The sequence below is a fragment of the Carya illinoinensis genome, chromosome 1 (assembly GCF_018687715.1).
Source record: "Carya illinoinensis cultivar Pawnee chromosome 1, C.illinoinensisPawnee_v1, whole genome shotgun sequence".
In the NCBI taxonomy this organism is placed as follows: Eukaryota; Viridiplantae; Streptophyta; class Magnoliopsida; order Fagales; family Juglandaceae; genus Carya; species Carya illinoinensis.
The window spans coordinates 40,212,104-40,233,321 of record NC_056752.1 but is presented as its reverse complement, the minus strand read 5'-3'; the positions used below and the strand labels follow the sequence as shown (position 1 = coordinate 40,233,321).

General features: G+C 34.2%; 1 protein-coding gene and 1 long non-coding RNA gene across 2 annotated transcripts; one reads left to right on the top strand and one right to left on the bottom strand.

The window, feature by feature from the left end:
• The first annotated feature begins 10,743 nt into the window (after positions 1–10,743).
• Positions 10,744–17,342, top strand: LOC122318784. Its single transcript, XM_043136409.1, has 12 exons — positions 10,744–11,162; positions 11,718–11,901; positions 12,050–12,118; positions 12,200–12,298; positions 12,813–12,892; positions 12,983–13,820; positions 14,255–14,946; positions 16,113–16,197; positions 16,304–16,355; positions 16,470–16,519; positions 16,747–16,794; positions 16,912–17,342. The coding sequence occupies exons 1-12, from the start codon at positions 10,912–10,914 to the stop codon at positions 17,086–17,088; spliced, it is 2,625 nt and encodes an 874-aa protein (XP_042992343.1). The 5' UTR covers positions 10,744–10,911; the 3' UTR covers positions 17,089–17,342.
• Positions 17,343–19,262: 1,920 nt separating this feature from the next.
• Positions 19,263–21,002, bottom strand: LOC122302710. Its single transcript, XR_006240504.1, has 3 exons — positions 20,727–21,002; positions 20,549–20,641; positions 19,263–19,488 (listed from the first exon to the last, which is right to left on the bottom strand). It is a non-coding gene; the product is annotated as an uncharacterized LOC122302710 (long non-coding RNA).
• Positions 21,003–21,218: the final 216 nt, after the last annotated feature.

Sequence of the window (21,218 nt, the reverse complement as noted above, 5' to 3'; positions counted from 1 at the left end):
ATTCAATAGGTATGTTACTGAATACAAAAATTCTTTAAAAAAACAAAAAACAAATGCCCCGTAACCAGTTCATTAGAGAACAAAAAAACAAAAAGGTGGGGAATGACGTGAGATGTTAAAGGCCTCTGTAAAGTGGAGACTTCTTCTTCAAGAATTGCAAAAGAAAAGGAGAGCAAGAGAGAAAAACAAATGGAAATAAATAGAGCAAAAGGAGATAAAAAAGAGGGATGAAGAGAGATGGAGATTTACGAAGAAACGGAGAAGAAAAGATGGAAAACATCGTAACAAAAGAAAGAGGAAAAAGAAAAAGATGAGAAGAGAGGACACGAGGACAAAGGGAAAAAAAAAACGAGAATGAGAGAGAGAAAATAATAATTGAAGTCTTATATCAAATACTTAAACTTAATTTATATTTGATTTGTTATTTTTATCTTTGTTGCCCAGATGACTAACACAAGATGGGGGGTGAATTGAGTTGTATTAAAAAAAATAACAATTATAAATCAAATATATAATATAAAATATAAACAAAATATGAAATAACAATAAATATAAAAAGTAAGGGTAAGAGAGAAGCAAACTCAGTATGTTAACGAAGTTCGGCCCCACTGCCTACGTCCTCGCGTCAAGCTACCACTTGAAGATTCCCAAATTCACTATTCAATCTCCTTCAGGTGGAGATAAAAACCTATTATACCTTTGAACAACACCGCTACAGAAGATCCGTGTAGAACACCCTCTACACTTGCAATCACCTTACACGTGGTCATTCAACTATTCCCCCTGTAGAATACTTTCTACACGCACAAGGGTTATACACACCATTTTTCTGATACAAAAGCTGATAGTGGGTAGGTTATCAGAAAACACTCCTCAATGAGTGAAATAAGAACAATACAGCGCAAACTATATCTTTCAAAATGAACAAGGATTAATGTTCAATGTTTAGAGAAGAGAGAATGAAAGTTTTGAATGAATGTTGTATGCTCTTGGTGTTGTCAATGTGAAGCTCTCAAATGATCTATTTATAGGCATATGAGACTTCATATTCAAATTTAAAAAGATTCACATGTCAAAGACAACATCATTCACTTTTTCAAAAAATTCAAATAAAAGGTTCTTCTTTTTCAATTGTCAAAGACAACATCATTCACTTTTTCAAAAAAATCAAACCTAATCTTTTACTTTTAGCATATGACAAAATGAGCACACTTTCCTTTTCAAAAAATTCAAACCTAATCTTTTACTTTTTGCATATGACAAAATGAGCACACTTTACTTTTCAAATTTTTCAAACAAAATAATCTACATTTTGTATAAGTCTAAAAAAGTATCAATCACTTTTGAAAATATTCAAATAAAACATGCACATGTGAAAAATGACAATCAATCATCTTTAATATTTTCAAAATCCAACCCTTTAATCAAGGCATGCACATACAAAAGATGACAATCAATCATCTTTCAAAATTTTCAAATTTAATTTTAAAAAATATTTATGCACATGTGGAAAATGTATTTTAATGTTTTATGATAAAATATTAATTTTGAGCATTAATCTTAATTTCGAATTTTAAGAGATTTACAACATTACTCTATAACTTTAATGTGAACTTGTTTCCTTTTTGCTCATGTTTGGTTCTTTGATGTGCTTGATTTCATTGTGTGAACAACTTGAAATTGAAACTCCTTTATTCTTTGAATTCATTTGTTATCATCAAAATCCATGTGTAGATTTATAATCACATGAAACTTGAAACTTTGGGTTCAACAATCTCCCCCTTTTTGATGATGACAAATACTTGATAGAACTTGAAATCTGTATTAATACTTAAGCTCCCCCTGAAAATATGCGTTAGTTTTTCAAGCAAAAGTATAAATATAATTCTAAGCATATATAATAAGTTTAGCAATTTAAACAACGTTAATGTTCTAGTCTATATTTCTCCCCCTTTTGACATCATTAAAAAGGATCGGCAGCAAGTAAATAGACCTGAAGAAAACGGTGCGTTAGTAGACACTGTAGATAGTTAAAAAATAAATAAATAAATAAATTTCATCCGTCCGCGACTCGACAAGTGCGGCTGGAGATTTGAAAAAATTGCCTGATGTTGTTGACAAACGAGATTGAAGGCTCCAAGTTTCTAAAACTGTCATTTTCACCGATCAGGAAAAAAATACATTACTCTTTGACTTGGATGATAGCTTGTTTTATTCTTTATGCTATCTCTATAAAATCAGTCCTGAAGTTCATCCAATCTGCATCAAGTTTTCTTCTCATCTCTATAACTCATCTGCATTCCTTCAACATTCTCGTTTTAAGCCTTCTATTCTTTTCTCAATGGCTCATTCTTCTAACATTTCTCTAGATCCATCCATGAGGCATTCTGCATTTCAACCTCCTGTTCTTTCTGCAGCTACCATTGGTGCCATGTTGCAGCAAGAAAATAATAATCTGACTAATAAGTCAGATTCTGATGCTATTTATGACTTGGTGAGTCTTGGGACTCGCTACTCTTCCTCTATTGTTGCTTTTTCTCAGCGGCTACAAGCCAAAAATCACGAAGTTGAAAAGCTCAAAGAACAAATTGTTGTACTTCAACGAATTGTTCAAGAGTCTCACACAAGAGAAGGAATCATTTGGCAGAAGAATAAACAGTTAAAATCTTTATTAGATTTTTCATTCCGCTTGCCGGTTCCCATGGATAAGAATGACATGATATTATATGAAGAGAATGAGCGTCTCAAACATGAGGCTAAGGATCTCAAGTTTATATAAAAGTATTTAAAAAATCTATCTCTATTTTTATTGACTCTGGTCTATCTTTTAAGAGATATTCATAGCATGCATCATACCTATTTCTCTTCTGATCATACATAATCTATCTTCTGGTAAAGGTTTTGTGAAAATATCTGCTAACTGATTGTGTGTGTTTGTGAACTCTAATATTATATCGCCTTTTTCCACATGATCTCGAAGAAAATGATACATTATTCCAATATGCTTAGTTCTAGAATGTTGTATTGGGTTTTTTGAAAGATTTATAGCACTTGTATTATCACATTTGATTGGAATGTGATTATACATGAGTTTAAAATCTTCAAGTTGTTGCTTCATGTAGAGAACTTGAGCACAACAACTACCCGCAGCAACATATTCTGCCTCAGCAGTAGATAGTACAACAGAATTTTATTTTTTACTAAACCAGGAAACTAGTGCATGACCTAAGAAATGACATGCTCCACTAGTGCTTTTTCGATCTATTTTACAGCCAGCATAATCTGCATCTGTGTAACTGATTAGATCAAAAGATGTGTGCTTAGGGTACCATAACCCTAGGTTAATTGTACCACTAAGATATCTAAAAATGCGCTTAACTGCAATTAAATGTGATTCTTTTGGAGATGATTGAAAGCGTGCACATAAGCACACACTAAACATAATATCTGGTCTACTGGCTGTTAAATATAATAAGCTACCAATCATACCTCGATATATTTTCGAGTCAACTGGCTTACCGGATTCATCTTTATCAAGTTTAGTTGATGGGCTCATTGGTATTCCAATATCCTTAACATTTTCCATTCCAAACTTCTTCAGTAATTCCTTAATATATTTTGATTGATTGATGAATGTCCCACTTTTTGCTTGCTTAATTTGCAATTCAAGAAAGAATGTAAGTTCTCCCATCATGCTCATCTCAAATTCTTCCTGCATAGTCTTAGCAAAAACTTGACACATATTTTCATTAATAGCACCGAATATTATATCATCAACATAAATCTGAATCAAAAGAATATCATCATTTTTATATGTAATGAAAAGAGTTGTGTCGATGTTTCCTCTTGAAAAATCTTTTTCAATCAAGAAACCACTGAGTCTCTCGTACCAAGCTCTAGGAGCTTGTTTAAGTCCATATAGTGCTTTTGTGAGTTTGAAAATATGATTTGGGGAAATATGATTTTCAAAACCTGGAGGTTGCTCAACATATACCTCTTCATTTATAAAACTATTTACGAAAGCACTTTTAACATCCATTTGAAAAAGTTTGAAATTTTTATAACAAGCATATGCAAGTAGCATTCGAATAGCTTCTAATCTTGCGACAGGTGTATATGTCTCATCATAATCGATTCCTTCTTCTTAATTAAAACCTTGGGCTACAAGTTGAGCCTTATTTCTAGTAATGACTCCGGACTCATCTTTCTTGTTTCTAAAAACCCATTTTGTTTCAATAATGGTATGATTTTTGAGTCTAGGAACAAGTGTCCAAACATGATTTCTTTCAAATTGATTCAACTCTTCTTGCATAGCTAAAATCCAAGATTCATCAAGAAGTGCGTCATCAATATTTTTGGGTTCAATTTGAGATAGAAAAGCAGTATGATTGCAAATATTTCTAAGAGATGATCAAGTACTGACACCTTGTGAAGGTTCTCCCAAAATTTGTTCCACTGGATGATCTTTCACAAATTTCCACTGTTTGGTTGCATCTTGTATTAAATTTTGATGATCTTTCCTGATGGCTCCATGTTGAACTTCCTCTATTGTTTTCTCTTTGTTGAGATTGAGACTTTTTGTGTTATTTATACCTCCTGTTTCTTCATCAATAGATTTCTTGGAGAATGGAGAATTAGATTCATCAAATACTACATGCATAGATTCTTGTACAGTTAAAGTCTTTTTATTGAATACTCTATAAGCTTTACTATTAGTAGAATATCCGAGAAAGATACATTTATCAGATTTTGCATCAAACTTGCCTAAATTATCCCTGTCATTCAAAATAAAACATTTCTATCCAAATACATGAAAGTAACCAATGTTGGGATTTTTCTCATTCCAAAGCTCATAGGGGGTTTTATCTAACTTAGATCTTAGCATAACTCTATTTATAACATAACATGCAGTACTTACCGCTTCGGCCCAAAAATAACTAGGCAAGTTGTTCTCATTGAGCATTGTTCTTGCCATCTCTTGAAGAGATCTATTTTTCCTCTCTACTACTCCATTTTGTTAAAAAGTTCGAGGAGCAGAAAAATTATGCACAAAACCGTTTTCATCACAAAATGTTTCAATATTTTTATTAACAAACTCTTTTCCCCTATCACTTCGGATACTTGAAATAGTATATCCCTTTTCATTTTGAATTCTCTTGCATAACTTGGTAAAGACATTATATGTCTCATCTTTATTAGCAAGAAAGATGACCCAAGTATATCTAGAGAAATCATCAACAATAACAAATGCATAATATTTTCCTCCTAGACTTGCAACTCTATTTGGTCCAAAAAGATCCATGTGTATCAGTTGCAATGGTCTAGTAGTGGAAATATGTTTCTTAGTTTTAAAAGAAGTTTTTGTTTGTTTACCAAATTGACATGCATCACAAATTTTGTCTTTAAGAAAATTTATTTTTGGTAAATCTCTCACAATATCATTTTTTGAAAGTTTGGAAATAAGTTCCATATTGGCATGATCTAATCTTCTATGCCATAACCAACTAGTTTCATTTTGAGCTGAAAAGCAAATAGCATCTTGTGAGGTAATTTCTTTAAAATCGATTGTATAAACATTATTGTTTCTAAAAGCAATAAAACAAATATTATAATCATGATCATTCAAAATAATGCATTTATCCATTTTGAAAGTAACTGTAAATCCTTTATCACATAATTGACTTATGCTCAAAAGATTATGTTTAAACCTTCAACAAGTAGAACATCTTCAATTATGAGAGAAAATTCATTACCAATTTTACCTATTCCCACGATCTTCCCTTTCGAGTTGTCTCCAAATGTCACGTGTCTTTCTTCTTTAGATCTAAGATCAAAGAACTTAGTCTTATCTCCCGTCATGTGTCTTGAACATCCACTATCTAAAAACCACTTATTTTTGCTTGTGGATAACTTCATGCATACCTATAAAAACAATTAAAATGATTTTTCTTGGTACCCAAGTTCTTTGGGTCCTTTATTTATTAGTATTAGAAGAAACAAGATTTTTAGGTACCCATATGACCCTAATAGTCATTGTATGATTTCTTCTAATAGGACAAATATGATAATTATGACTATTTCTATTACAAAAATTGCAAATAGCATGTGACATATATGAAAAACTTGAATGATTATAATAATATCCTTTTTTGACAAAATTATTTTTATAAAAAGAATTTTGAATAGTAGTCTTTGATATAGAATGATTATCAAAGAAATTTTTATAAGATTTGTATTTTTGTTTTGGCATATATCCCAAACCTGCCTTGTCAAAAACACATCTTTGACTACCAAGAAGTTTTTCAAAATTTCTTTTTCCATTCATAAAGTTTTCAACAATATTTTCTAAATCGGTTTTCTTCTTATTCAATTCAAGATTTTCATCTTTCAAAATGATACTTTCTTTTCTTAAAATTTCAATTTCGTTTGTTAAAGAAGAATTTTTCTTTTTCAAAGCAGTATACTTGATACCCAATTTTTCAAATTTCTCATATACCTCTTCTAAAACATTTTGCAATTTTTCATATGAAGGATTTTCAATATTATCAAGATTTGTTACCTCAATGTTATCTTTAGCCATAAGACAAAGATTTGCTGATTCTTCATTGCTTGCTTCACTATCTGAGCTACTTGAATCATCATCCCATGTAGTTTTCATTGCTTTCTTGCCCTTGTTTCGATCTTTCTTTAGCAGAGAACAATATGGCTTGATATGACCAAGTTTATTGCATTTATAACAAATTAAAGTGTCATTTTTACCTGAATCTTTCTTGTAAAACTTTTTGAAGGATTTCCTCGGAGGAGTTCTATTTTTCTTCAAGAACCTCTGAATTCTTCTTGTTATCATCGCAACTTCTTCATCTTTATCGTCATTTTCCTCATCTTCATCACTTTCACTTTCATGATGAACAGCTTTAAGTGCTAAGCTCTTCTTTGGCTTTCCTTCTTCTTCTCCTCTTTTCAATGTGTACTCATGGGTGATAAGTGACCCGATGAGTTCATTGACTTCGAGCTTCTTGAGGTCTCTAGCTTCAAGAATCGCTGTAACTTTTGATTCCTAACGTTTTGGTAAAGAGTTGAGAATTTTTCTTACTATCTCCACCTTGGAATAAACTTTGCCAAGAGCTGTCAAGCTGTTTATGATGTTAGTAAAACGAGTGTGCATACTAGAAATAGATTCATCATCATTCATCTTAAACATTTCATATTCATGAGTAAGAATATAAATTTTTGATTCCTTGACTTGCGAAATTCCTTCATAAGTTACTTTCAAGTTATCCCAAATTTCCTTTGCCGTAGCGCAATTCATTATTCTATTAAACTCATTTCCATTAAGAGCATTATATAATAAATTTATAACAGTTAAATTTAAAGTATAAAGTCTATCGTCTTCACGATCAAACTCTTCTTCTTCCTTTTTGACCTTTACTCCATCAACCACTTTTGTTGGAATATAAGGTACATTTACAATACATTTCCAGATTTCTCTACCTTGAGTTTGAAGAAATATTCTCATTCTAACTTTCCAGAATGAGTAATTATCTCCACAAAAGAGTGGAGGCCGACTGCTAGATTGACCTTCACCAAATGAAGCTGCAATGTTAGCCATAAGATCTTAACTCAAAAGATAGTTAATCTTATAATAGAGCTCTTAGCTCTGATACCAATTGTTACTGATCATAGGCCGCACCTATGTCACCTAACAATAGGGGTGAGCATCGGCCGGTCCGAACCGGCAAAACCGACCGGACCGGCACTGTTTGGACCGGACCGGACGGGACCGAATTGGGTCCGGTCCGGTCCGGTCCCATTTTTAAAGGACCGAAAAGATTCGGTCCGGTCCCGGTCCGGGAGTTTTTCACCCCGGACCGGACCGGACTGGACCGAATAGAAATAAAAATAAATAAATATTATTTATATATATTATTTATATAATAGTATTAGCATATTACTAATATATATAATAGTATACTATATGTATATATATTAAATATATTACAATATAATTACATAAATATTAAAAAAAATGTCATTAAATATTAGCATATTATATAAATATATAGTTATTACTATTACTATTATTACATATAGTTATTAGTTATAGTATAGTTATTATTACATATATTTATTAGTTATAGTATTATTACTAATAGACTAATAGTATTAGCATATTACTAATATATATATAATACTATATGTATATATTTTAAATATATTACAATATAATTACATAAATATTAAAAAAAATGTCATTAGATAAAAAAAAAAAAAAAAAAAAAAAAAAAAAAAAAAAGTTAACCTTGGACCGAATGGACCGACCGGACCGAATAGGACCGGACCGGACCGGTCCTGATGGAGTTCGGTCCGGTCCAGGGTGGGAAAACCCTGGACCGAATAGGTCCGGTCCGGTCCACAAAACCTCTCCGGACCGGACCGGACCGGACCGAACTCACCCCTACCTAACAATTATACCTACCAGACTAGCCGGCCACCGTCTCTACCGGTACACCGTCACCCATGGTCGGAGAGTCTTCCTTCGGTGACACAGTCACAAGCGAGAGTTCCCATGAGTGATCTGTCTGTATGAACAGTACAAGTCAACTAGCTCTGATACCAATTGTTGCCCAGATGACTAATATAAGATGGAGGGTAAATTGAGTTGTATTAAAAAAAATAACAATTATAAATCAAATATATAATATAAAATATAAACAAAATATGAAATAACAATAAATATAAAAAGTAAGGGTAAGAGAGAAGCAAACTCAGTATGTTAACGAAGTTCGGCCCCACTGCCTACGTCCTCGCGTCAAGCTACCCCTTGAAGATTCCCAAATTCACTATTCAACCTCCTTCAGGTGGAGATAAAAACTTATTACACCTTTGAACAACACTGCTACAAAAGATCCGTGTAGAACACCCTCTACACTTGCAATCACCTTACACGTGATGATTCAACTATTCCTCGTGTAGAATACTTTCTATACGCACAAGGGTTATACACACTCTTTTTCTGATACAAAAGCTGATAGTGGGTAGGTTATCAGAAAACACTCCTCAATGAGTGAAATAAGAACAATACAGCGCAAACTATATCTCTCAAAATGAACAAGGATTAATGCTCAATGCTTAGAGAAGAGAGAATGAAAGCTTTGAATGGATGTTGTATGCTCTTAGTGTTGTCAATGTGAAGCTCTCAAATGATTTATTTATAGGCATATGAGACTTTATATTCAAATTTAAAAAGATTCACATGTCAAAGACAACATCATTCACTTTTTCAAAAAATTCAAATAAAAGGTTCTTCTTTTTCAATTGTCAAAGACAACATCATTCACTTTTTCAAAAAAATCAAACCTAATTTTTTACTTTTGACATATGACAAAATGAGCACACTTTCCTTTTCAAAAAATTCAAACCTAATCTTTTACTTTTTGCATATGACAAAATGAGCACACTTTACTTTTCAAATTTTTCAAACAAAATAATCTACATTTTGTATAAGTCTAAAAAAGCATCAATCACTTTTGAAAATATTCAAATAAAACATGCACATGTGAAAAATGACAATCAATCATCTTTAATATTTTCAAAGTTCAACCCTTTAATCAAGGCATGCACATGCAAAAGATGACAATCAATCATCTTTCAAAATTTTCAAATTTAATTTTCAAAAATATTCATGCACATGTGGAAAATGTATTTTAATACTTTATGATAAAATATTAATTTTGGGCATTAATCCTAATTTCGAATTTTAAGAGATTTACAACATTACTCTATGACTTTAATGTGAACTTGTTTCCTTCTTGCTCATGTTTGGTTCTTTGATGTGCTTGATTTCATTGTGTGAATAACTTGAGCTTGAAACTCCTTTATTCTTTGAATTCATTTGTTATCATCAAAATCCATGTGTAGATTTATAATCACATGAAACTTGAAACCTTGGGTTCAACAATATTTTTATCTTAATATTTAAATACCTACATTTAAAATTTAAATAGAATGTTAAAAATGACAAACTATATATTAATTAAATGAACGTGTATGATGTAAGACTCATTTGTACCATTTCTTAAAAAAATACATACAAAAGAAGATCTACATTATTAAAAAAAAACCTTATACTTGTGAAAGGATCGTGATAGACTCATGAATATAAATGTGAGGTATTTCAAACATTATTCAAGAGCTCCATATTTGATTTTATTCATTTTGGCTTTCAAACATAACACCATAAAATTCCTCAATTGAGTTTAAAAATCCAAAGAAAAAAATCCAATTTTTTTCTCAAAGAAAAAAAAAAGGATTGCATAAAATATCGTCTTATTATTAGATAAGAGTGACTCTGCAGTCACACATGGAGGATCCTCCTAATATTTTTTTTCCATACATTTTCTAATATTTTTAAATATAAACAAAAATTCACATTATTAAAAAAATACTTTTTTAATTATTAAATAAAAATGAAAAATTATCGGGATTCTCTATAATATAATATTGATTAGTCAAACAAAGAATATAAATACAAACTAATTCATTGACTACATGAACTTTTTTTTTTTTTTTTAATTTTTAATTTTTATCTTTATGCGGTATATTTTTGGTCGAGATCCCCAACATCTTTTTAGCATATTTCCTTGTTAATTTTCCTCGTAAAGCATGCCAAATTGGCAAATTGCCAATTGTTTTTCAGGAAAACGGTGCGCACCGTTTTTGTCTATAATGTATTCTAGACGTGTATGCAATATGCATAACTCGCCATCCATCACTTTAGGACCTTCTCTCAACGATGGCTCGGAACCGGAACAGGAACCGGACCAGAAACAGGACCATTCCCTCGCCTCGCTGAATTGACCCTCCCATTTCTGAAAGGAAAATCAAAGTCTCAAACGGCATTTCTTATTCCCGATGGAGCCCCAGTACCCGAAGGCCGCCCGGACTTACGGTCCCCAGATGAAAATGACGATCGCGCCCTCGCAGCACTCCGATGACCTGACCAGCGGAGAGCTCCGTGCGCTGGATTGCAACCTTACCTCGCTCTGCGATCACATCCAGCTGGAGGGATTTATCTCCGGCTCCTTCTCGGACATCATCGTCCAGGCCATGGGCTCCACCTACCACCTCCATCGCCTCATCCTCTCTCGCAGCTCCTACTTCAGGTCTGGACTTCATTTTGATTTTGTTTAAATGATTTTTCTTGGGGTTCAATCTTAATCATGCAATTCGGTTGGTCTTGTTTTTTATTTCCCAAAAATGTAGCGCCCCCTTCAATTTCTAATATTCTATATTTGCTTTATTGTTCTTGTTTGTGCAAATTGGTTGGCCTTGATGTTGGAGAAAACTGTAAAATTTTCTATTTTAGCCTAATTCAATGATACAGATGTGAAACATCTGGAGAAATTCTTCTATTTTCAAATAGCAAAGTATAAGCTCTAGGTGCTAGCGCTGGATTGTAGAAGAATGACTACGGTTCGGAGGTAATGCTTGTGAAATAGTTTTTTTAATAGGCTGTAATGCTTGTGAAATGGTGGAAGAGGGAATTTGGTGAAAGAGGGAACGGAGGCTATATAGGTCATAGAATAGAAAGTGATACTATTGATTACTTTTTGCGGAAAATTTTACAGATAAGTTTATGCTATTTCTAGATGATCTATATGTGTTAGCAGCCTACTTGCTGAGACTTAATTTTCTGACGTCTAATGCTGCCCCGGCAGAAACATGCTTCATGGTCCCTGGAAAGAAGCCAGTGCTTTGGTTCTGACCTTGCATGTAGATGATAAGAATGTCAACAGTGATGCAATTGCAATGGCTTTGGCATATCTATACGGCCACAATCCAAAGCTTAATGATGACAATGCATTTCGAGTTCTAGCTGCTGCTTCCTTTCTTGACCTTCAGGTATAATGTTCTTTATTGTGGTTACTGCATCTTTTGTTCGCATATAGAACAAAGATACAGCATCTTTTGTTTCTTTACTCTAAGCCTTTTTGTTTGGAAAGCACTTTGTATGTTCATTTTTATTACAAACTGATGTGTATACGTGCAGGATTTGTGTGCAATATGCACAGATTTTATCATATCAGAATTATGGACTTCGAACTTCTTAGCATATCAGGTTCAAGATGCTTATGTGGCTGCTGTGCACTCTATGCTATCAGTTCCTTTCAGTTATTGACATGATTTACCTCTGATTTAGGTTTTTGCAGAGAGCCAAGATTATGGCATACATGGAGAGCGCGTGAAGAATGCTTGCTGGGGTTACCTTTGTCAAAGTGGTGCCACGCAGTTGAAAGAGGTACAGATGAAGATAGCTTTGCTGTTGGACTTGTGGGTTTGAATGGTTAAACCCTTTCTTCTCTGTTTAAAATTGGGACAATATGGTAAAATAATATGAAACAGAAGGACAAGGAAATGGATATTTGGACTTTAGGAAGAAACATTTTTGGGACAACGTTAAGTGTGGGTAATCATGGACTTGAAATTTGACAAAAAAAAATGCATCTCCTGTTTTTTGTTGGCATCTAGTGATTCACTCTAACAATTTGAAGAAAATCTTTTGATGAATCCAGGACATTCCTCTGTTCCATATGTTTCATGATCGAATTATATTCTCATACAATTTCATTTTTTTGAACTGCTGGACATGTTTTTCTAGCTCTTCGATTTGAATAAACCTTTTTCCATTTTTCACCTCTCAAAACATGGTTTACATTTGTTCATGTCATTTGAATTGCAAGTTCATTGTTCAGGAATTGTTTCTGGTTTTTGTTAGGTTAAACTCACTATCTGCATTTTCGCCCCTTGAATAGGTGCTTCCAAAACTTTCCCCACCAACCTTGCATGCATTGTTAACCTCGGATGAGTTGTGGGCACCTAGTGAAGAAAAACGGTAAGGGTATCAGCAGCCTCTTAGTTTTGTGGTCTTGCGGCTTGAGTTTCTATCAAGATGGATAACCCCATGTTTCTTTTCTATCCAAAGGTTTGAACTGGCAGTGTACACATTCCTTGCAAAAGGTGCCCATTGTAAGGCAGAACATTGTGACCAGGAAAGTTGCTGTTCTGAGGCGGGAATGGATTCTCAGTCTGATTCTCCTCGAGCAAAGGGAAAAAATTTGATGGATGACTGCAATAATAAGATGTTGGAATCTGAGCTGGGAAGCTTAACTTTAAAAGATGGCCTTAAAGACCATAATACTGCTCATAATCTTCTGGTTGAGCTTGCAGACTGTGTGGTGGACTGCCAACAAGGAGTTTCCAATTCCAACCAACAGGTGCAAGAAGCTACATACTCTCAGTTGAATATGGAGCCTAGATACACCTGCAACATGGAAGGACCTTCATCGGTGAGTCCCTCGTTGGCAGATATGGATGGAAGAAGAACCTCATGTTCCTATGTTCAGATGTCAATTGGTATGGGAGCAAGTGGCCTAGGGGCCACTGGAATGGCTATGGAGGGGCCATCTGAAGAAGGCCCGTGCTACCATCTGAATAATAATGGCTGGCTTGCCCATGACCAATCAAGGAATTTGTCTTCAATGAACTCTTCCTGTGGTGGGCTTATGACAAATGATTGGGAAAGATGTGGCATGCATCCACTTTCATGGGGTGGAAGGGTTGTGGGTAAGAGACAGCTAAAGGGTTATGCTAAAGGGAATTTTGGGATTCGTGGGGAGGACTATAAAACATTCGTTAATATATTTGAAGGGGGTTCCCTTTTATATTGCCACATGTCTTTTGAGGCACTTTTAAATGTGAGAAGGCAACTTGAGGAATTGGGGTTCCCTTGCAAAGCTGTGAATGACGGTCTTTGGCTACAGGTCTGATGCTGGATTTGATTGCTTTTAAATTATTCTATGGCCACTGTTATATCAGGAATGTGCAATGCATAAGGCTATTATAAATTTATAAGAGTCCATGCTTCCTGTTACAATGTTGCCAATTTGATGTGATGCATAAACAAGGTCTGAGCTAGTTTTCAATTTAAACCATGGTGGTTCTCCTAGCCATCTGTTTTCCCTCATTACATGGGATTTTCATAGATTTTTATGAATGCCTATGGTTTGGCTGATTCATTCTAGGAGTACCACTATGTGAGCTAGCAGAGTGGCTAGAAGAACTCGGTGCATGTTTCCCACCTCTGGAAGTTCGGATATCTTTTCCTGTTGCAAGCATTTATATTCATAAAATTTTAACCCGTGTTTTTGCTTTTGATAAAATTAATAATTACTCTTTGATGTTGGCTATCGTGTAGATGCTTTTAAGCCAGAGGGTGCAAGAAATTGGTGCGGACACATGCAAAAGTTGCTGCCATACAAGTATGGCATGCGCTTGTAGGCAGCCATTTCGTTTTCCACATGGGGTCTCAACCACTGGATATTACATGCAAGAGCATGATCATACTTCTCCTGGTAACATGGGGAATGTATATGTTGCTGAATCTGCTCAGGGTGAAGGAAATGGCCTCTTTAGACCTGTACGTGTGCATGATAGGGGGCCTATTGATGGGCTTGCAGGTATTGGACGTGGAACTACCTTTGTGCCTGCAGCTGCTTGGCCTCCAACACGTTTTGTTTTTTCACGTGTCCCTTTTGGCATGGGCAACAGAAACTGCCAGCAGTCTCTTGCTAATGATGATTCAGAGGCAAGAGCTGACCACAGTGGAGACCTTTCTGGGGATGGGCTGACAGCTTTGGTTGGCCTGAGCCAAGGAGGGTGCAATATGACTAATGTTCATGGAGAGCAAACAGAGAGGGGGTATGAAATGGAACCGCAGAGCAGCATGTCCGGAACTTCAACCGCAGGACCAAGTGCTAGCAGTATTCCCGTGGAGATGCTTGAGTCACCTGGGCATGCTATTGGGATTGAGTGGGAGAATGTACACAGTTCGTCCATATCATTGGATTTGAAAACACCTTTAAGTCACTTCCCTCCTTTTCGCTTCGGGTAAGTTATATTTTTACTTTCCAGTTGCTGTTGACTTGTTTTGGATGGTAATTTTACATTTTACAAGATGTAAAAGGGAGCGACCTTTGCATACTGCAGATGACGTGATCTTGTGTACACAATAATTGGATTGACATGACCTTCTATTATGGTTGCATAAGTCGCATTCTTTCGAGCATAATATGGTGTTTCATTCAAATTCTTTACAGAAAGTTTGTTTTGAAACCATAATTTAACTAATTGGTTTAATTAAAATCAGTTCCATATCATTGCGTGTCCATATCAAGGTGGTCAGATTGGATACATAGTTAGTTCAGTCTACTGCTCATATATAGCAGTTTCTCTTATTGCATTCCTCTTTGCTTGGGGCTTGATTGCTCAGTATATATCAGAAATAGTAACAGTTCGTTTATGTTCAAATCCTAGTTTCCTACTTGAATTTTATTTGGTGGTTTTGATGAGCAGTTATTTCGATCTGTAATATCTCAAATTGAGCATAAGAGAATATTGAATGGGATCCCTCATTGTCTTAGAGGAAGAAGTTCTTGCGGTTTATTATGATTCCAGTGGATTCTAATTGTGACCTTAACTGGTCCTTTGGTGTAAAACTCAATAGTGGCTTGGGCTTTCCTTGGGTTCTTACATGATTTGATGCCAATGGGCTCATTGTGTTATATGTGCTCGACAATTTTGCTTCCAATTATAGCTGTCTGTTTTTTCCTGTCACAGTTCGATAGTATAAAGGGAGATCTGACCTTATTGCCATGGGCCACTATGTTTTGGGTTATTTTCATTACTTGTTGGGTTGAGGTTATATTAATTAGACTTTAGTTGTAGCTGGCTAATGGGCTTAGGCCATTTAGTACCTTTTCATTACCATTGTCATTTTAATGTTTTTCTTTAGCACGAGGCCCATGAGAGGGATAACTAGTATATGTACTGAGTCAAGGGACTCTACAGAAGTTGTCCAAAAACTAATAGAAACTTCTTTATTTCATCTTCTTCTTCCATCTGAATTTCTTGGAGGTTTTCTCACCCTCGAAATGGGATATTTCCATTTATTTACTATCAATCCATTGGGCTTGTTACAATTCCTTCATTCTTCTTGTTGGCTGCTAAACTTAGGAAAGTCTATTATATGCTTCGCATAATTTTCTGCTTCACAGAGTGCAATTTGAGGATGTGCACAGGCTCAGTGATGGCCATGTCAAGCACTCTCCAGAAGTTTTTTATGCTGGTTCTTTATGGAAGGTGATTGAATACTAATTTGTTACTATGTTTGCATGTGCTTGAAAATGTATGGCGAAGCTTTCTCTTCAAGTCTGATACAGATTTGATTTCTCTCTTGAGTCTTTAGGTTAGTGTTCAGGCTTTTAATGACGAAGACCCCCAGGGACGGCGAACACTTGGTAATGCTCAAAGCTGTATAAAAGAATTATCAAGAAAAAATATTACTTTTTGTTTATCAATGTAGAAGAGATCTTTTTGCCTAACTTGGGGTGCATTTTATTACATCTGTTTAGGCTTATTTCTTCACCGTCGGAAGGCAGAGATAACTGATTCCTTTAGAAAGGTCAGCCGTTGATTCTGGTTTTATCAGAGTTTAGAGGGTTTATTTTTCAATAGCGCAAAAATTGGTCTTCTCTTGTTCTTGGTTCCATGATAATGACACCTTTATAATAAGAAAAACTTGTTAAATTAGTACAGAACATAATTGAAGTTGTTAAATTTGTACTCTGTCCTACTCTTGCTATTTTTTCTTCAAAGCTTCAAGCTAAAATGTTAACCATCTGCTTTCAGGTTCATATGTATGTGGACTCGCGTGAAAAGGTTACAGCTCGTTATAAGGTATCTAAAGCTCTAAACGAACAAGCTGTTGTTTATTGAATCACTGCTTAGTTTTGTGTGTTTTTGTACAAAATGCGAGGTTCTAATTCATTGTTTCTTATATCTTCCATTGTTTAGTTGACTTGCCCGTCAAAGCGGGAAGTCATTGTTTTTGGAAACTTCAAACAAACTGGTACCCTTTTACCGAAAGCTCCAAAGGGATGGGGTTGGCGAAGAGCTCTTTTATTTGATGAGCTGGCTGATCTTCTCCAAAATGGTACCTTACGGGTGGCTGCTGTTGTGCAGCTCGTCTGAAATGTAAGAAGATAGTTGGACCTCCATCAATATGATCTGAAATCTCACAGTATTAATGCTTCGCCCATAGCCAGATAGCTAATTTTGACCCCTTTTTTTTGTCAAAGAAATAGATGTAAATAACAACCAGATGAGTTGAGCAAGGCAAATAATGGGAAATAATGACCTCTTTGTACACATCTTTGTAATAAACTGGGTAAAAATAGGCATGACCTGGTTATAGTTTAATGCTTTAATTATATTGCTGATATCTACACGGTACTTTGTATGTAACCTACGAAATCAGACCTTTTTTACTAGTTAAAATATGAACCTAAGAAAACAACTTCAATACCACCATTCCCATTTTCCACGGTAGCCAATGCTGAGGGGTGAGCACACCATTGGTCATGAACCCTTCTACTCATCATCCTTGCACTACATACTATACTTGATTTTGATTTTTTTTAAACTAAGACTTTACTCATCATTCATATACCAACATTTGGTGAGGGAAAAAAATATAAAAAAAAAAATTATGTGTAATGTATAGTATAGGGATGATAAATATGACCATTGATTGTTGGCTTCAAACCGAATGGTCAGGGGAGAGAGAGAGAGAGCAACAATCTACAGAATCATAGATATGAGGGCTTGCATGACCTAATTCAAATATTCGTTAAAGAATGGTGCATGATATTGTTTTAATCACACGATAGTTCATCTTCCTATCTCCATGTACTCAAAACACTCCTGGCTTTGATCAATGCGCTCCAATGGAAATTCCAGTTCCTTCATTTGTAAACCACATATGGAGTGCAATCCTCGTGTCAGAAATTAACCTCTGATTCCAATAATCTCTCTTGGTAATGATTCTGTCTGCAATAGCCAACGCAGTCCTGGACTCCTGTGTATTTTAGAGCCTTCGCTCCAAGAGTTCATCACAGTTCGAATGGACAATAATATCCTTCCAACTAGTTAACAACTAGTTTACAATTAACAGAATAAAATTATTTTACAATTTTATCAGTTTATAATTAATAAAACTGATAAAATTATTTTATTTTAAATATTTTTTTAACATCTTTAACCATTAAGAAAAAATTAAAACAATATATAAATTTACTAGTAGTCACTTATTTAACTATAAAATAAAAAATAAATATAAAAAATAAATAAAATACTCTAATGGTAATTTTGAAAAATAACATTAAAGAGGTTAAGTAATATTTTACTTTACAAAATTAAAAAAAAAACAAATTATTAGTTTTTTAAACTTTTGTAATACCTAAGTTGTGAACTGGTTATCAACAAGACTATCATTATTCATTCCGAATTTTGTAGTGAGAAGAATGTTGAATGGTGATTTTTTTTTTTTTCATGCCTGTTCGCTGCTTCTAATATCAGGCTTTAGGTCTTCCGTCTGCATGATCGGGTGGCCAAACATGGTGTCTCAATACTAATAACATTAGCATCGGATTGACTATCTTATTTTTCAAATTTTGCCTAATATCATATATTTTATTTTTTGCTCATTTTATTCAAAACTTGGTTACTTTAGATCCCCATTAAAAAAAAAAAAAAAGTTTTACATTAGATTATTCATCTAAGTTTTATATGATAATAAAATATTATTAATTTTAATTTTTTTCTTAATTTTTATTTAGTTTATTTTTGTCTTATATTACAATTCTACCGATCATACGTTAATTTTTAATTATATTTTAATTAAATTATTATTATTACTTCTATTTTTTCCAATGATCATTTAATAGTAATACCTAAAATTCTTTGATTACACTTATCTAAAATTTCATGTAAATGTCTTAACTTACCAACCGAATATCTATATTTTTTATCGAACTATTTCTTTTGCCAATCTTTTTTGTGATTTTAGCACTTATCGATAAGGCTGGGCAACCGGGTACCGGACCGGGTATCCGGGTATACCCGGCCCGGAACCCGAATTCCAAATCCGGGCCGGAGTCCGGCCCGGATATACCCGGGTTACGACCCGGGCTGGAACCCGGATTGATCTGGGTTTTTACAACCCGGAAATCCGGGTTCCGGCCTATACCCGGGTTGTTTTTTTTTTTTTTTTAAACAAAGCCTGATTATTAATGTTCTTTCAAAATATTGTTCCTTCAGATCTTGCACATAACGTTTCTTTTTCTTTTTCTTTTTCAGATCAACATTCCTCATTACAAAATCATCCCAAAATCATCCCAATTCGTGCAAAAACATACACAAAGTGAAAATGAGAAGATAAATCAGATTACAAATTCCTACTGATCAATAATTCGGTGCATCCAACCAACAATTCTGTAGAAGTTGAGCGCTCTTGACCCATCATTGACACGTCCATGCATGGAATGATAGGAATCAACTTCAAAGAAATGCCTTGTGCCCACAAAGTCCATACTAAACAAAAGACACAGATTTTATAGTCAATTCCATGCATGAAAATAAGGCCAACATAAAATGCCAACTCGGTTGTTATATCACAGTTCCCAATGCAAAAGCATGTAACAAAACAAGCACCCAACACATGTAGACTCAACTATCACGAGACCAGCCAAAGTATTAATGGAGAAATCATAGCATAAAATCATATCTACTAAGATTTGGATTGCGTTGCCAATTTCATGAACTATATATATATAAATAGTACACAAGAAGTTAAAACCCTGAAACAAATACAGAGCAGAGCATGTAGTACTAGAATGCTAAAAAAGTTAAATCTTTTCACCCAAATAATAGTACTAGAATTCGATAAAATCAAGAATGTATAATAGTAATATTTCTCAAAATAGTACGTACGTAGTAGTTCTTATTTTCACAAGTATTCTTCCAGTTATCCGAAAAACAAACAAATTAACAAACAAATGCATGCAAGCATGCACAGATCATATATAAGAGGACCATATGCATGATAATAGATTTACAAGAGGACCATATGCATGATAATATATAAGAGGACCAAATTTTAGTTACAAAGCATCATTAGATAATAGATTTATATAATGTAAGACGCTAAGTTGTTTTCCAAGAGTGGCATTATTATAAAGTATCATTAAACTAATATCAAATCCAGTGAATTGACACATTCCCAATTGACAGTACAACCACAACATGCCAAAATCATCATTAATTGCAATAATAAATGTATAACATATATATTGATCCGATATTGCCAACATATGTTATTAAATTTTTTCAAGAAAAAAAACAATTGTTAGAAAAGCATAATTTTTTTATATATAAAAGCAGAAGTCATTAAATGCATGCAAGCATGCACAGATTTTTTAGACACATATTTTTTTAACTAAATGCATGCAAGCATAATATTATTTTTTTAGACACAGATTTTTTTAACTAAATGCATGAAAAACATAATATTATTATTTTAGACACAGATTTTTTTTAACTAAATCAATAAACTCTTTGGAACTCAACCAAGGACAAGCACAAAATCTCTTACCTCCATTGAAGATTAACCAAGGATAAACTTTTCAGCATGAATGGGAATGGAGACTCACATCAGTCTCGGTTGAAGATGAAGCTAGATGATCGTCTAAAGAAAATTAAAAATTGAGTTAGATGGATAATAAACTGAATTAGATAGATATTAAAAAAAATATTTCACGTTTCAAACTTACCTTCAAGGTCTATCGACTGTATGTATTCTTCCAAATCCCGAATGTTAATTGGTTTGGTCCTTAACCAATTTTGAGTGCAAATGAGAGCTTCAACAGTCTCTGGAGACAAGGAACTCCTAAAAGGATCCAATATGCATCCTCCAATACTAAATGCGGACTCCGAGGCAACAGTGAAAATGGGGGTGGCTAACACATCACGTGCTACCTCAGCAAGGACAGGATAGTTAACGGCATTAATTCTCCACCAATCTAAGATATCAAAACCGAGTGAGTCGTCTATACACGTCTCAGAAAAATATCTATCTAGCTCCGATCTAAACTCCGTAACACACCGTTCCTTAAGAAAGTTGGTAAACATGATCTTAAATTTAGTAGGTGCTGGCTCATTACCAATATTTATATTAGTGCTGCTTGGCCTTCCTTGAGCCACATTAGAACTCCTCCCACTAGCCACATGAAATGTGTTATACTGCTCAATCAAGCGGCCTAAAA

Bases quoted from the DNA above. Each gene is read 5' to 3' on its own strand.
- LOC122318784 (XM_043136409.1), top strand. From the start codon at position 10,912: ATGGAGCCCCAGTACCCGAAGGCCGCCCGGACTTACGGTCCCCAGATG. The intron at 12,893-12,982 runs GTAAGGGTATCA...TTCTATCCAAAG, and splicing joins GCACCTAGTGAAGAAAAACG to GTTTGAACTGGCAGTGTACA. The intron at 16,795-16,911 runs GTATCTAAAGCT...TCCATTGTTTAG, and splicing joins AGGTTACAGCTCGTTATAAG to TTGACTTGCCCGTCAAAGCG.